Below are 17,822 nucleotides of genomic sequence, written 5' to 3'. Positions count from 1 at the left end.
GATATTTTAGCATAGGATGCCACTTGGTGGAATAGTTCCTTACTGCATATATTAAAGAAATAAGCACACGGTTTTTCGACCTATTTTACAGGTGGCAAATGGGTCCAGCATTAACAGCGGTGTTATAATTTTTATAGTCTATAAATATTACATCTAGTTACATCAACATCGCTCTTTATTTTTATTTCGCTTTGTCACCAGTACTGCCTTTCTGTCCAAGCGGCTTTCCGTAGGGGAGGAAGCGATTCGAATACGGCGGTTTGGGCGGTTAACTTGAGTTTCTAAGTCCCGTCAGAAAAGGACCGTGCAAACACAATGGAACGGTATGTTTTTAACAGCTTTATACCTAACTAGCGTCTATTGTGTTTGAAAACAAGTTAAAGTTAAAGACCTGGCTTATCCTTATTCTACCACGAAACGCTAATGTCTGCCTTTTAACGTCATCTTCGCCCGCCCGTGTATCTAACGTTATCTTGGTTCGCTGATTTAAGTACAGCATATGCCTTGGTCGTATTAAATACACCTTATATAAAGATTGGATGTTTTTACAATATCTTTAATCATTCGTCCGTAACGAATAGTCATTTTGGCTTACGATTGACCATAATCAAGAGACGCCCTGACATTAACATACATACATACATACAAACATACATACATACATAACATACATAACATACATAACAAACATAACATAACAAGCGTAACTTAACGTTGCGCCGTAGCAGGGAGCCGGGCTGCAGAAACTACCAACGTTACTACAACTACGTTCACTGAATATATCATCTGGCATTAGTTTTTAACCTATTTTAACTTCTTAATGTTGCGCACTCGCCCTCTTTTTTTGCTAAAAAACGTAAAAATTGTGGTCTTTAGCTTTATGCGGGTCAGTACCACCACCTAGTGGAAGGTGTGTACTGGTACAGTGGTAGATGGATGAGAGGACGTCCTCGTTTTTCACAATTGTTTCCAAACTAGAGCTGGAACCATGCACACAATAGTTAAAACTTGAAGCTCCCTTGGCAACAACAAATACTAAAAGTCCATGCACAATTCCTTTGTTTTCACTTAAATAGCAATTTGAAATAGCAATTTGAAATCCTAAACTCTTGTTGGTCTTGCTCACGAGTCCCGACCCCCCCTGCTCAAACTCAATTGGCTTAATTTTCAATTATGCCAGCGTATCAAAGAGACCTCATGTGATTTCTACCTAACATTGGATCCACTGCAGGCAGTGGTGGCTGGTGATCAGAAATGTTGGTGGGGCGCAGTAATAGACGGGGGTCTGGGGTTCACCCCCAGAAAAAAAATAATTGGTAGATTTGATTTCCCGTATTCTGGTGCATTTTTGGGATGGCCACTACCTATTACCTATTACCTACTATTCATTCAGATTCATAGCCTACATCCTGACTTGCAGGGCCTGGACAAGCTTGCACTGCATATAAAGACCTACTTTATGGCCATTCCACCAGCCATTGCTATTTGACCCATTGTTGTTATTCTGATATTGAGACAAATCATGATCACTGTCCTATAGCGTCCATTCTTTGTGATTCTCAATGTCTACTTCAAATGCAGTTAGGGGACAGTTGCTTCATTTTGTTTGTATGCTACAGGCTGAAAGACTTAATTAATATGTAACTTACTTGCTCCTTTTAAGTATAACATTGCTTAGGGATTCCAATTCCTCCACTGAAATAGGTGGAAAGTGCTTACAACTCTCTACTAGTTAGCGCTCTATCTCTTCTCTATGTAGTTGTGTTGCGCGAATGCTGCTGAGGGAGGTAGCCTATTAGATTGATTAGCTGAATTGTCCAATCATGTTGTGATAACAAAAAAGAAACGCTATTCCATTGGCCTGGGGCGCACAGTGGTGCGACCCGAGGGCGAATTTTCCTGCGCCAATGAAAAGCTGTCTCTGCTTAATAGACAGCAAAAAGTTAGCGAGCTTACATTGACTCCAACGTGGCCGGCGCCCCTGACTTGGAGGAGGGCTTTATTTCGAATGACCAATAACTAGCCTAGCCCAAATCATTGACGTCCAGACGCATTTAAATGGTTTCTGGCAGTGGCAAGTACGGTCTATCACAATATTAAAGGAGGATAAACGCTATATGGTTGTGTTGATTCATTTCGTATTTATAATAGTTGATTCATAGTTGGCAGATATATTAGAGTGAATATTTCACGGAGGAGCGGCGCCCTAGCGCCCTCTATTGACCCACCGCCTCTGATTGTCCAGACTGACAGTCTACAGTCAGCATTCTCTTACAGTAAGATATTTTAGAAACTCCTTGTTTTTAATCTATTTTGGAAAGAACACAAATTGCACTGATAAGGAAAATATAAAACGCTTCTAAAAATTATCAGTATGACTCATGATGGAACAGGAGGAGTGCTTGCAGCTCGTTCGAGGTCCAAGTGAAACTTTTTATTCTGCCCATGTTATGTTATTTGTTATAGTTTACCTGACATATTTCAGTTTTTTATATTTATTATTTGGTCATTTTGAGAAAATCCTTAAACAAGGATAGCAGGGAGTTAATTTGCCTGGAGAGGGGAGACTTGGATCTGTGTAGAGCTCCTCCAAAACTGCAGTGTTTCCGCTATGTGCACCCTGAAATATGACCGCCGCTGCTGCTTTTTTTTAACAAGAGGCGAGGCGAGCTTATCTCTTTAAAATACGAATGTTATATTATTTTGCGCTACGCAAAATATTATAACATTCCGTGCGCTACGGAGGCTGGATATGCGCTTCATATCCAGGTAAATTCACACACTTCTGAGTAAAGCATTGCTATAAACGGAAAGGAACTTCCGTAAAGTTGGAAATAAATTGGCAGATTCGGAGTTTGCGGTTCAATAGATCATCAGTGAAACATCGTTGCGACACAATTGACACCTCTAGCTAAATGTAGTAACCTAGAGAACCAGCTACAACATTGTTTTCATCCAAACGAGCCGTCTTTAGCGAACGTTGAAATGCATTGGCTTCTATGAGCTGTCGACTTTCAGCTGCGAGTTTAGAGACCGTCTGCAAAGTGCAAAACTGAAAATTTCAATAACGTCGCCATTATTGACTCTAGAGCCCCAAAACTTGTACATAGAGGTATAGCCTCTTTATGGTCCTACTACAGCCTTTAGTTTGGAAAAATATATCTCTTCTTATTTTTGAGGATTTTTTATTTAGCAACAATTTCAATAGTGTCGTCATTATTGACTCTAGAGACCCAAAACTCGTTCCATAGAGGCATGGCCTCTTTATGGTCCTACTACAACCTTCAGTTTTGGAAAAACATATCTCATCTCATTTTTGAGGATTATTTTATTTAGGAACAATTTCAATAGCGTTGCCATTATTGACCCTAGAGTCCCAAAACTTTTTCCATATAGGCATGGGCTCTTTATGGTCTTATTGCAAGCTTGAGTTTTGAAAATCTTTGAAAAAGTTCTCGTGAGAGCACAATTTGAATTTGCTCAGCGAGTCACTCTGGGAACGTATATTCTGGGCCTCCCCTGGCCCAGAACATTAATCAATCACATCGATATGTCAATATAGGCGGGCCAAAAGCGTCTCTGCTTTACCGACCGGATACGGCAAGAGTCTTATCTATTCGCTCCACTGGCCTAGATACGTCACCCCTTGGATTCTTCTGATTGGTCGTAGTGTTATCCAATGTGTGTTATCCAGTGATATTTAAAATGCATGCTTGGTGCCGCTCCTCGAGTTCGGCCATTTTCATTACTCGTTGCCAGACCCTACAGCTTTCTAGATGTGGGTCTGGATTTCCAGGCTAAGCCTCCCTCAATTTACATCATAAAAATAACACAATGATGATAACAAATGTTACAATATCTCAATTTTAAAAAATGAACATTTATTGAACTGTCTGTAAATCACGCCAAAAAAAACGGCCGATACTGAAAAAAATATTGTCCGATACCGATACACGTAAAAGAAAAAAACGCAAATAGCGGCTGATAATATCGCCCGGCCGATATATCGGTCGATCTCTAGTGGAAAGATGCATTGGTTGGAGGCACAGACCTTTTTTATTGTTGTAGTATTTGTGTTATGTGATGTTTGTTAAATAAATGTAAATAATTGTTTTAAAGATTATACTTGTATTATGTTCAGTCTCTCCATATTTCCCCTGCTCATTACTGTGCACAAATGTACAGTATGTATGTACACCCTACTGGTGCTGGCAGACACATAGAAACCTCCCTGCAGGGTACGCTTTGCGAGCAAAGATTGCGAGCGGAAAAAGAAACATTTCACCTCCGCTGCTGCAACTCCATCCTAGGGGAAACACTGAACTGTCTCCACGAAGCTTAAGCATTTGCCCCTTCCTTATCTCCTGTTAAACAGAGTGAGGAAGAGCAGGGCTCAGAACAGCCGGCTGTCGGAGCTGCCCATGCGAGTCGTCGATAGCAACAGGACGAGCATGGCGTATGCTACGCCCCGGAGGTCTGTTCACAATGTAAACACGGTGGTCTTTAGCTTTATACGGGTCAGTACCACCACCTAGTGGAAGGTGTGTACTGGTACTGGTACAGTGGTAGATGGATGAGAGGACGTCCTCGTTTTTCACAATTGTTTCCAAACTAAAGCTGAAACCATGCACACAATTGTTGAAACTTGAAGCTCCCTTGGCAACAGCAAATACTAAAAGATCATGCACAATTCCTTTGTTTTCACTTAAATAGCAATTTAAATCAAACGTTTTCACAATTCCTAAACAAACATTTTTTGTTCAGATGGTAAACCCTGGCCCTGAAATCCTAAACTCTTGTTGGTCTTGCTCACGAGTCCCGACCCCCCCTGCTCAAACTCAATTGGCTTAACTTTCAATTATGCCAGCGTATCAAAGAGACCTCATGTGATTTCTGCCGTGTTATTTTTTATATAAGTAACATTGGATCCATTGTCCAGACTGACAATCGCTGAGTCTACAGTCAGCATTCTCTTACGGCAAGATATTTTAGAAACTCCTTGTTTTTAATCTATTTTGGAAAGAATACAAGTTGCACTGATAAGGAAAATATAAAACGCTTCTAAAAATGATCAGTATGACTCATGATGGAACAGGAGGAGTGCATGCAGCTCGTCTGAGGTCCAACTGAAACTTTTTATTGTGCCCATTTTATTCCATATTACCAACCAATTTTTTTGTTATAGTTTACCTGACACATTTTAGTTTTTTAATATTTATTATTTGGTCATTTTGAGAAAATCCTTAAACAAGGATATCAGGGAGTTAATTTGCCTGGAGGGGGGAGACTTGGATCTGTGTAGAGCACCTCCAAAACTCTGTCTCCACGTAGCTTAAGCATTTGCACCTTCCTTATCTCCTGTTTCACAGAGTGAGGATGAGCAGGGCTCAGAGCAGCCGGCTGTCGGAGCTGCCCATGCGAGTCGTCGATAACAACAGGACAAGCATGGTGTATACTACGCCCAAGAGGTCCGTTCACAATGTAACATTTCACCCTGTAATGCACAGTACTATATTGTGCAGTATTGACTCTGGCAATGTCTTAACATGAGGTAGGCAGAGCCAGAAGTACATTCACAACAAATAACTAGCATGTCATGTCACTGTCTAACTATGATGCAAGGGATATTTTTAGAATACTATTCTGTTTTTGTAGTTGTAGTAGATAAAATAAACTATTAAAATAGATAATTATTGTACATATTTAGTTACACTTCCTGTTAATGTATCTACAACACAAATGTAAATGATCAGATTACATACAGTTCTTCCACGCCCTAAATACCTGGTATGTTGCACAGTGCACTCCCTTTTTACGGACCGTGAAACATTATGAACGGATATTTTCATCTGCAGTTGCATGCCTTCGTTTGGAAAGCTGAACATCCCCAAGCCTCAGTCTCACACCTCTGAGAGAAGGACCTCCTTTTTTGGAGCCAGGTAGGTTAATGTTTACTGATTTACACAACCATTAATTAGCCTCGGGGTTGCCTGATAACTATATTGATTAGTGACATAACTTTAGATATTTTATACATTTTCAATGGTGATGCATAATGTAGATCTCAATTTAGGTCTCACGCCCTGCATATCCGAATAGAATGCAGAATGAATTGATCTCTGGTTGTGATGCAAAGCGTATACGTTCACTGGCACATTAACAAGCAGATGTTGGGTGGAAAAATATGTGGCTACAAGCAGTTGCACAAAAATGTAAGAAGTTGGTCACAAAAAAGACAGAGTAAGGTGGGGAACCACTGAATCGACGTGACCCAATGGGGACAGTGTTATGCATGAGTCGATGCACACTTCTTGCAAAGTAAGACTGTACTATGGACACAGGGCCAGTGGTGCCGGCATGCCTCGCAACAGCTCCATGGGAGGCTTCGGAGGATCAGAGAAGTTAAAAGATGTCCGTCCTCTACATGACAAGGCCTTCTTGCAGCAGTGTGTCAGACAGCTCTCCGAGGTAGGAGCTCCAACCATTTCATCATAGTTATTTTTCCTTTTAGACTCTTAAAACCTTGCATAGTTCAAGGTTATTGTACCTCCTTTTTTCACTTGGAACACCTTCAAACCAAAACATTTCCTTGGGTAATTTGACGTGTAATATATGACTTAAATGTGAGCCATAAAGTAGGGCTGGGCGATTAATCGAATTTTGATCGCGATTTTGATTTTAGCGTCAAACAATCACAAAATTAACATCAAGTTTTTAGATTTTGTTATTATTTTTTTTTATGTTTTATAGAAAGGGCAGAACAGGTGGATACATATCTGTATATCATTTTAGATTGAAACATTTTCTTTTGACCATTTTTAACCAGTTCTCAGTTACAAAAAAAAATCAGAATAAATACATGTTTTCAAACTAAAAAATAATCGTTTCAATAATCGTGATTTCAATATTGACCAAAATAATCGTGATTATGATTTTTCCCATAATCGAGCAGCCCTACCATTAAGTTATGTTGCTGGTTGAAATGTACAACCCTGCCAAGGATATGTAACCATCCCTATAGTGAATGTCATTGACTTGAGGAAGGCCCTTTGCCTTTCCTTGTCCAGCTCCTGGTTGCATTATCAAGCACTTTTCTCTGTTCTAGTTCCTGTCAGAAAATGGGTTCCTGGGCTCTGTGTCCACCAAAACGCTCCAGTCTCCTTCCACCAAAGAGTTTCTAAAGATGTTTGAGTTCATCTACAGCCAGCTTGACAACACCTTCCATTTGCCCACTTCCAAAGTAGAGGAGGAGGTTCCGCGTCTCCTGAAAGACATGGGGTAACGTATTTTATGTGTTGCAACAGGTCGGGGTGTGGTGGCATAAAAATCCTACGCTAATCCTGTAGGCAAAGGGTCCCCTCTGGACAAAGGCATTTATTGGAAAATGTAACAAAATATATAACTTTTTAAACAAACGTAAAACCTCAGTACTCTCTCTCTTGCCGGGCTGTTTACTGGTCAGTGAATGGGTCAGAAGTCCCTGCTCCTCCGTGTTCTAAATGACTCGGCCAGGCCCTTTTCTCTGCTCCTGCTTGGGCCCATTAGGCTAAAACGTTGCAGGTGTGGAGGATAGGGAGTTAGGCTGCAGTCCTCTCGGTGTCCACTGGGTGCAGCCCAAAGGAAGGGATGCTGCAGCGCAGTTGTCAATCACGCAAACACGCAGTATTCTAATTCTATCTCCATGCAATTCGAGATGCTATAAAGTTTGGATAGCCCTAGTCTTTGGAATTTTTTTTATTAACAACATATCAACAACGTTCTTCCCATCAATATACAATTCTAACCTAGCCATCTGTTCTCTCCTGCTTCTTTTTCTATTTGGGGTTAAAGGTATCCGTTTGCCATTTCGAAGAGCTCCATGTATTCGGTGGGAGCCCCACACACCTGGCCCCTGGTCCTGGGGGCCCTCATTTGGCTCATTGACACTGTCAAGGTACCGATGGTCATTTGTTAAACTATGTGTAACACGGCTGCATAGTATACAGTGGAAATGTTGTTTATGGTAAGGTAGAATAGTGAATTAGTTGTGTGTGTGTGGGGGGGGGAGTTCTGGGTTCAACCCCCAGTGTCTACAGTTATCCACAGTAGGCATATTTGCGCTTTCTATCCACCCTACTAGTGACTGGCCTCTAAAAGTGTGTGTGTGTGTGTGTGTGTGTGTGTGTGTGTGTGTCAGATCTACTGGTGTATGAGCAGGGAAGAGCTTCTGTTCAGTGATTTCTCAGACAACATGAACATCGACGACGACCAAATGAATATTGAGGACGGGGCAGAGTACAATAAGGTACCCTTCTTCCATCTTGATCTTTAACCTAGTAGTAGTACGAGTAGCAGTTGTGGTTTACCACCACTGGTTTTTATAAAAGTTAACAATGGACAGAGATTAACAAGACAAACCTATAATTGTTTGAGCAGCATTAGAGGGCAGACATTTCTTGTTTTTTTTATAACTATAACTACACCATTAAAGGTGTAGTTAGTCCACCCTCACTGTTTCCTCCGTTTGTCCTCCGTTTAACAGCTTCATACATTTTTATAAAAACATAGCACAGAAGTGTTCACCCACACGTCTTGAGAACCAAACGGAACAGTGTTCAAATGTGTGGCGTCTCCTCCCTTGTTGTCTCTCATGCTCTTGGTTTGTGTGCAAAGCTGTTCCTGGACCACACAGTTGAGACGTATGGCAAGTACCTGCAGGGCATGGACACTTTTGAGGATGAGGAAGAGATCTACTTCCACAAACTGAGTAAGAACTCACTGTAGCACACTGGAAAAACCTTTTCAACATAACATTGACAGTATTACATCGCTGCATGAATTCTTTAGTTTCCTCTAGTGTGTGCGTGTTCGTGCGTGTGAATAATACTCAGTCATTTTTGGTACTTTTCTCTTCATCTTCATCCTTCATCTGTATTTCTGTATTTAATGATGAGTGTGAGTAGTATGTCATATTTGTGTGTGTGCGTTCCACAGAGGCCCTTTTCAACGTGGACGAGGTGCTGTTGGCCTCCCTGGACAACAAGTTCAGGAAGCTCAGCGACGAGGTGGCGCGGCTGGACAGGGAGAGCCAAGCGGTGAGCCGACCCTCCACATTCAGTCCACATGATGTCACTTATGCACTCTAGTTCACTATTCACTCTACTCTGGTCCAAATGGAAGATCTGCTAGTGGTTGCCTACACTGGCACACTTTCCCAGGTGTTCAACCACACTCAGTTTATTCATCTTCAAGTTGGTTGAGTCACTTTTTCTTTATTTCTCACTGTTCGAGCGATTAATGCATCACTACAAACTGCAGTGCAAATCAAACCTGTTGCACCCAGATGCATACTATTATAATAATAATAAAGTCATATGATATAATATAGTGTAGTCATCTAATATCATAAATAGTCAAAGGATAATGGTTTCTCCTTCTCCCCACATGTGTAATTAGTTACTGCAACTGATCAGCATAGCGACATTGTTGTAGCCTACTTTTAGTTTGCTCACAGGAACATTTTCTAAAAAGAAACGGTCTCAAAAAAAATAGATGAATTAAAGAATGCTCCAAATGCATACCGAGACACACCAACTTATCATAATCGCCCTCATCCACAAACTGCCATTCGCTACACTTTTAAACACTTGGATAACATACAAGGTCATTATAAATGAATCATCTAAAGACATAGGATTTTAAGGTGAAGGGATGGAGCATTAGCACGTCTTGACTGGCTATATGTGGTTGAGGGGGGAATACATCAGTCTTTTTTTCCACCACGATTCTTATTTGAAAATACTGCATATTTGGGTCCTAACTGATTTCAATAGTTCACGTTCTCACGCTTACAAAGTGCGAGAGTGTGAGCCCCGCCTCAGAACAAATAAACAGCTGCAGCAGTGTTTTTAAAGCTATTTTAATTTTCAATCTTTTTTTTCTCACGTCACGCCCCTCCTGAAGAACTCTGGCGCCCCCTAGGGGAGGCGCGCCTCACAGTTTGAAAACCCCTGGTTAACATGATCTAGTTTGCTTCGATTTCTTCATCATCATAACATAACATGCCTGATGTAAAAAGGACCTTTTTAGAGACATTATTTTGTCTGTGTCCCATGTGCCTAACCCAAGCCCTGATAGAGGGTGACTACAAACCTTTTTTAGAAGTGTGTGTGTGCGTGTGCGTGTGAGAGAGAGATCCCAGTGTTGATCAGCCCCCTCACCCTCTGTCTCTCTCACTGGTCTAGGACCCCCTGATGAGCAAGAGGATGCAGAAGATGCAGTTCCAGGCGGACCTACAGAAGCTCCAGAGCTACCGGAGCAGCCTGGAGGCCCTCAAGATCTCCATGGAGGGCAAGGCTTTAGAGGTCACAGATGAGCTGGATGCCGCAGGTTACTATCTGCAGGATTTTATGACAAATCATTGTTATTGGCTAAAATCGGTGTCAACTATTACTCCTTTGATGACGTGTCCTAGCACGACGCGTGGCTTTTTTTTAAAAAAAAATTTGCCAGGCCACCAACTGGAGTCCCTGAAGCAGGAGCAGGACCGCCTGCAGATCGTGCTGCAGAACCAGAAGTTCACCCCGGCGGACGTGGAGCGCATCAACCGGGAGAAGGACGAGCTGCAGCAGACCATCTCCAGCCTCAGCAAGAGCCTGGAGGAGGCCGAGCAGCACATGTGGAACGAGGAGATCGCTGTGACCAAGGCCAAGGAAAAGGTGTGCCCACGTTACCACTGAAAACTCACCGGAACCACTAACCCCAATGCACGGCCTTTCACCCACAAACTCCACGTCATCTCTGGAAAAGCCAAGCACTACAACTTAGGAAGGCTTCCTGTGTTTCTATGTCTTCCAGGCAGAGCTGAAGCTCACAGAGTACCATAAACTTGCTCGTAAGCTGAAGCTCATCCCAGCATCGGCTGAGAATGCCTGCGGCCACGACTATGAGATCAGGGCCAACTTGGAGATCGGGCCCTCAACCATGGTCCAGTACAAAACACAGGTCATGGTAGGGAATATCTATTGTGACTATATAGTGTATGCTAAAAATCATACATCATGCTATATTCCTATTATGTGTCAATGAATTGACAAGGAGTGAACTCGAAAGTTTTATAGCCTATTCTTTTACTTACAAACTGTACTTGGGGGCGGGGTTTGTCTAGGTGCGTCTGCGGGACCTGATTGGTAACGTGGAGGAGGAGGCCAGCCAACTGACCAATCAAAAGCTCAGTGTGCAGGAATCGATTGAGCAGGTAACACACTAACCTGGTCTTGCAACCTACCGATACGGGACAGTTCCTTATTTATTCATTCTTGGTTAAATACATTTCATTCCTCCATATCAGTCCATAGCCAGATCATGGTGACACTTTTATCTGAAGTGCCTTAAAATGAATCCAGATACTACTTAAGGATGCTTACAAGTAGGCTTTGAGTAGTCATTGGGGTTCAAACCAAGAATCTTCCATCTAGGACTGGAACACTAACCACTTTGCTTAAATTATATATTTTGATTTCTGTCTAGCATTCCCAGAACATTTCAAATGATTGTTTATTTAATGGAATGTTGTTCTGTATTATAGATGGTGAATTATAATTTCTGTGTTCTAGGTGAACTGCAACCTCTTGGACAAGTCAAATGATCTTAAGCAGCTAAGGGAGAACATCCGCAAGCTGGACCAGCAAGTGGAGCAGGACATGGAGGTACGGGGACCACTCACTTGAGTCAGTGAGAGACTTTAAGCCTCTGACTCATCAAAGAATCATGAGTGCAGGTACCGGTGTAGACACCCACAGTATAGGTAGAAGAAGAATTTGGCCTTTAGTTTGTACAGATTGTAGTAGATGTGAAAACGTGTGCTAGAGCAAAAGATAAAAAATTAGTTTAATCCAAAATCTGTTTGTAGTCATTTCTTACAACATCTTGACTGGTTAGGTTAGGTGAAGATACCCTGCGTTTGACAAGTTTAGTGAGGAAGTAAGATGGTGTATTGAATTAATCGAAATCTTTATAGCGGTAAATGTAGTTTGAAAGTTGTTTTTTGAAAGTTGGAAATATATCAGCTATTCACGCTCCAAGCTACAGCCATCTGCAGCACTCGATAGGTCCATGTTTATACACAATAGGTGAATTACAAATGACCCTTACCTAAACAATAGCCTCACTAAAACCACATCAAACCGGAGACTTTTCCCATTTATAAATGTCCTTTATGGATATAACATTGAAAACGCTTTTTGAGTGTATCCCGCTAGCTCTACCCCAGTGAGCAGCAGGTCAAACACATGGCCTGAGGAGCTTATATACCACATCCAGTTGAACCGACTTTCTGTGTGTGTGTGTGTGTGTGTGTGTGTGTGTGTGTGTGTGTGTGTGTGTGTGTGTGTGTGTGTGTGTGTGTGTGTGTGTGTGTGTGTGTGTATATATATATATATATATATATATATATATATATATATATATATATATATATACAGACAGACAGACAGACAGACAGACAGACAGACAGACAGACAGACAGACAGACAGACAACCTTTTTAGTGAGTTACTCAGGTGAGTACCGGGAGATGGTGTTTGGTACGCACCTCAAACATAGCCCCACATGTAACATCTGACCTTATGAAGCTTACCCAGTTTCACAAAGGAGATTCCATTTTCAATACACAACTTCTTAAGCACAGCAGTGTTTTTTGCTCCACCTATTTTGATAAAACTGCAGCAACTTGACCACGGAGCGTTTGAATATCTCACAGTAAGGAACGTTGCAATCAGCTGATTTTGCACAGTTCTCCTGTGTCTGCGGTGCACAGCGCAGATGAGCACACACTTCACTGCGCTTATCATTCGTTTCAAGCCACGGCACATCTTGCCTTGGCGCCACTTTTCGAGAAAAAACATTTTCTTCTGCTCCGGCTCCGTTTTCCTTTTCTTTGCAGGTGGCGAACACCAAAGTATCTGCTTAATGTACTTTTTTTTTCAATTTCTTTCGATCTTCCCGTTAGTTACACCAAAGCGTTGCAGTGACACACAAGTGACGTTACGCATTCCCTGAGTATGGGCGCGCATGCGTACTCGCGTACTAGTTATGTGCACCCTTGTATGTGTATGTGTATATATATATATGTATGTATGTATGTATGTATGTATGTATGTATGTATGTATGTATATGTATATATATGTATATATATGTATATGTATATATATATATATACACACACAGACAGACACACACACAGTGGGGCAAAAAAGTATTTAGTCAGCCACCAATTGTGCAAGTTCTCCCACTTAAAAAGACGAGAGAGGCCTGTAATTTTCATCATAGGTAAACCTCAGCTATGAGAGACAAAATGAAAAAAAAAATCCAGAAAATCACATTGTCTGATTTTTTAAGAATTTATTTGCAAATTATGGTGGAAAATAAGTATTTGGTCACCTACAAACCAGCAAGATTTCTGGCTGTCACAGACCTGTAACTTCTTCATTAAGAGGCTCCTCTGTCCTCCACTTGTTACCTGTATTAATGGCACCTGTTTGAACTCCTTATCAGTATAAAAGACACCTGTCCACAACCTCAAACAGTCACACTCCAAACTCCACTATGGCCAAGACCAAAGAGCTGTCAAAGGACACCAGAAACACAATTGTAGACCTGCACCAGGCTGGGAAGTCTGAATCTGCAATAGGTAAGCAGCTTGGTGTGAAGAAATCAACTGTGGGAGCAATTATTAGGAAATGGAATACATACAAGACCACTGATAATCTCCCTCGATCTGGGGCTCCACGCAAGATCTCACCCTGTGGGGTCAAAATGATCACAAGAACGGTGAACAAAAATCCCAGAACCACACGGGGGGACCTAGTGAATGACCCTCAGAGAGCTGGGACCAAAGTAACAAAGGCTACCATCACTAACACACTACGCCGCCAGGGACTCAAATCCTGCAGTGCCAGACGTGTCCCCCTGCTAAAGCCAGTGCATGTCCGGGCCCGTTTGAAGTTTGCTAGAGAGCATTTGGATGATCCAGAACAGGATTGGGAGAATGTCATATGGTCAGATGAAACCAAAATAGAACTTTTTGGTAAAAACTCAACTCGTTGTGTTTGGAGGAGAAAGAATGCTGAGTTGCATCCAAAGAACACCATACCTACAGTGAAGCATGGGGGTGGAAACATCATGCTTTGGGGCTGTTTTTCTGCCAAGGGACCAGGACGTCTGAGCCGTGTGACGGAAAGAATGAATGGGGCCATGTATCGTGAGATTTTGAGTGAAAACCTCCTTCCATCAGCAAGGGCACTGAAGATGAAACGTGGCTGGGTCTTTCAGCATGACAATGACCCCAAACACACCGCCCGGGCAACGAAGGAGTGGCTTCGTAAGAAGCATTTCAAGGTCCTGGAGTGGCCTAGCCAGTCTCCAGATCTCAACCCCATAGAACATCTTTGGAGGGAGTTGAAAGTCTGTGTTGCCCAGCGAAGGCCCAAGAATATCACTGCTCTAGAGGAGATCTGCATGGAGGAATGGGCCAAAATACCAGCAGCAGTGTGTGAAAACCTTGTAAAGACTTACAGAAAACGTTTGACCTCTGTCATTGCCAACAAAGGGCATGTAACAAAGTATTGAGATGACCTTTTGTTATTGACCAAATACTTATTTTCCACCATAATTTGCAAATAAATTCTTTAAAAATCAGACAATGTGATTTTCTAGATTTTTTTTTTCATTTTGTCTCTCATAGCTGAGGTATACCTATGATGAAAATTACAGGCCTCTCTCATCTTTTTAAGTGGGAGAACTTGCACAATTGGTGGCTGACTAAATACTTTTTTGCCCCACTGTATATATATATATATATATATATATATATATATATATATATATATATATATATATATATATATATATATATGTATATGTATGTGTGTGTATATATGTATGTGTGTGTATATATGTATGTGTGTGTATATATGTATGTGTGTGTATGTATGTGTGTGTATATATGTATGTGTGTGTATATATGTATGTGTGTGTATATATGTATATATATATATATATATGTATATATATATATATGTATATATGTATATATATATATATGTATATATGTATATATATATGTATATATATATATATATGTATATATGTATATATATATGTGTATACATATATATATGTGTATATATATATATATATATATGTATATATATATGTGTATGTATATATATATATATATATATATGTATATATATATATATGTATATATATATATATATATATGTATATATGTATATATGCTTTGCCTAATGTCGACCATGTATTCGATTTAAAGTTTTCTGTTGTTTCTTGCGTCCCTAATTGGCGCACGTACAAACTAAGTGGTTATATATATATATATGACTGACAGACTAAAGTAAACCAAAGGGGTAAAATGACCTCTGACCCTGGGCGACCTCTTGTAGGAGGTGGTGCGAGACGAGCAGAAGTGGGCCGAGGAGCTGGAGTCGGTGGAGAACCACCGGAAACTTCTGGAGAAGAACGTCAACATCGGCCACGACGAGGCCGTGCGAGAGCTCAAGGCCGCGCAACAACAGTACGTCTGTCTGTCTGTCTGCGTGTACATCGTCCCCCTCTCTCACTCCTTGGGTGCTAATAATGACTGGTGGCGGTCTGGCCCCCCAGGTACCACCTGGTGCTCCAGGAGACCAACGAGGACAGGAGGTCGGTGGCCAACCACCTGACCGCGGCCATCTCCATCGCTGCAGTCCACCTGGACATGGTAGAGGTAAGAGCACCACCACAACGGAGCGCTTCCTCTCTTCAGTGAGAGAGGAACCCTTGATTTATGCACTCGTTTAGAAAGAAAAATGGGCGAATTCCGACACCAGAACCATTGCTTTAATACTTGCGTTTTGTGTCGAGTTCTGGCATTTAACCTGGCTGTCGTTTTTGAATGTACAGAGGTGTCTGGAGGAGCTGCACGGCAAAGTGAAGCGTACGCTCAGCAAGGCCACGGAGGAGGACAGGGCTGAGCTGAAGAGACTGAAGGACATGGCCAAAACCTTCATAGCCAAGGCTCAAAGCTTGTAGACGGAGGGAGGGGGCTCGCCCACAGCCGTTTACCACTTGTATCATATTTCCTTCTTTGCCTTTTATATTTTTTGGGGTGCTTTCTATTGTCAGCTCCATGTTATTACTATTTAATTTAGTTTGATATGTTCCATACCATTAACATTAAAACTCCTTAAAAAACAATCCACACTTTCAGTTTATTTATTATTATATGAAATATAATTATATTTACTTGCTAACAACTTGCTTAAATATTGTGAAGGGAAAGTGCCTTCTTTATCGTTTATAATCTAAAGACATTTGTAAAAAAAAAAAAAAAGATTGAACCCAATTGTGGTTTGGATATTCACCCCTAGATGGCATCGGCCTCAACGGACTGGGTCAGATGGAGCGCGTGGGACGCCCATGATTGAGACTCGTCTTGTTGGGTGAAGTCAGGACTCTAATCGTCTTCACCCACATACCAATTGTTTCAGTCAAACTAGCCATGGGACAACGCAATAGGCTACATGAAAAAACGATAACTCTGAGGATAGGATATTGTGTTGTCTTCCAGTAGTCAACTGTTGGGAAATGTAGGACCATCTGAAAAAAAATGAAGTCATTGCATCTGGTTTTCCGTAGTAAACGATACATTGTTTTAATCTACACTGAAAACGAGATCAATGCAAACCTTTCTGGAAAAAAAGTACCCCCCCCCCCCCCCTTTCTGGAACTAAGAACTCATAGTGTAGGCCTACTCCTGTTTTATCATCCTACAACGTCTTGTCAGGTGTTGCAAAACTACTCTGGGAACGATCGTTATGAAAAATTGCCAGCTATCGATATTATTTAAAGTAGCTAGTGAACTAATGCGTTGCCAGAGAAGTGTCCTAGAAACCCAATGCACCGGGGAAGGAGCTTTATGAGATTGGCTCCGTAGCGAGCGTTTGACACCTTTGGAACCACTGGGAAATGTCATATTAAAATACTTTATTGTAGGTCTACTTATCGTGTGAAGTGCCAAAGTGGTTCTGTTGTTTTTTTTTTGTCGAGTTTCAGTGGCTGTGTGTTAGAGAGAGAGAGAGAGAGAGAGTAATTGTGTGTAAAAAAAAAAAGAACGAGAAGAAACTTAACGTGTTCTTTAAAATTGAGTAATTGTTTTTGAGTCCATTTGCAAGCATCGTTTGTGATGATGGTCCTGTTGGTTCTGTTTATTTCCATGAATCTGTGAGTGTGTGCGTGTGTGTGCCGTCCATGCGTCTGTCCCTGCTGACTCCTGTCTGGTTGACGGCTTCTCTTCTCCCTCTCTTTCATGGATCATTGACGTTACGGACATGGACCATGAATTGTTAATACACTGGATGTTCCTGCTCTTCAAGTCTCCACACAGACCGCCGAATGACCCAGCACAGTGCCAGAGGTCACCTCTTAGGTGTGCGTGCATGTGTGTGTGTGTGTGTGTGTCTGTGTGTGTGTGTGTCTGTGTGTGTGACTTTGAAAAGAGAGACCAACAAACAGCCTCTCCTCTCATTGGCTATCCCCTCCCTGCTTCAGGGATGCTGTGTGTCATCGATTTGTGAGTAGCGTGAGTTTGTTCCCTCCATATGGCTATCCTCAGCTCCTCTGTGTGACTGCAGACAGACCATCAGGCAGGGAATGCAGAGCAGAGGGGTGTCAATGTGTGGAGCCTTATCAGAGTTAATCTCATCGCTTCCAAGCCACTCTAATAATATGTTTTGCAGATGTGCGAGAATGAGTGCACACACACACGCATGCAGAAACAAACA

General features: G+C 41.6%; 1 protein-coding gene across 1 annotated transcript; it reads left to right on the top strand.

Annotated features, from left to right (window-relative positions):
* The first annotated feature begins 251 nt into the window (after nt 1-251).
* ndc80 (NDC80 kinetochore complex component) lies at nt 252-16,214 on the top strand. Its single transcript, XM_079749420.1, has 17 exons — nt 252-323; nt 5,370-5,468; nt 5,856-5,939; nt 6,342-6,468; nt 7,106-7,278; nt 7,831-7,933; nt 8,177-8,284; nt 8,653-8,746; nt 8,974-9,074; nt 10,224-10,368; nt 10,492-10,697; nt 10,837-10,989; nt 11,147-11,236; nt 11,595-11,687; nt 15,444-15,574; nt 15,664-15,766; nt 15,943-16,214. Exons 1-17 carry the CDS (start codon nt 316-318, stop codon nt 16,069-16,071), a joined length of 1,947 nt encoding a protein of 648 aa, XP_079605546.1. The 5' UTR covers nt 252-315; the 3' UTR covers nt 16,072-16,214.
* The last annotated feature ends 1,608 nt before the right edge of the window (nt 16,215-17,822 follow it).

The sequence above is a fragment of the Pollachius pollachius genome (assembly GCF_949987615.1).
Source record: "Pollachius pollachius genome assembly, chromosome: 1".
NCBI classification, from domain to species: domain Eukaryota; kingdom Metazoa; phylum Chordata; class Actinopteri; order Gadiformes; family Gadidae; genus Pollachius; species Pollachius pollachius.
The sequence above is the reverse complement of the archived record's forward strand: the minus strand, read 5'-3'. Positions and strand labels throughout refer to the sequence as shown.

Coding starts and splice junctions, on each gene's coding strand:
- ndc80 (XM_079749420.1), top strand. Junction 5,940..6,341: donor ACCTCCTTTTTTGGAGCCAG/GTAGGTTAATGT, acceptor CTATGGACACAG/GGCCAGTGGTGCCGGCATGC. Junction 10,369..10,491: donor AGATGAGCTGGATGCCGCAG/GTTACTATCTGC, acceptor AAAATTTGCCAG/GCCACCAACTGGAGTCCCTG.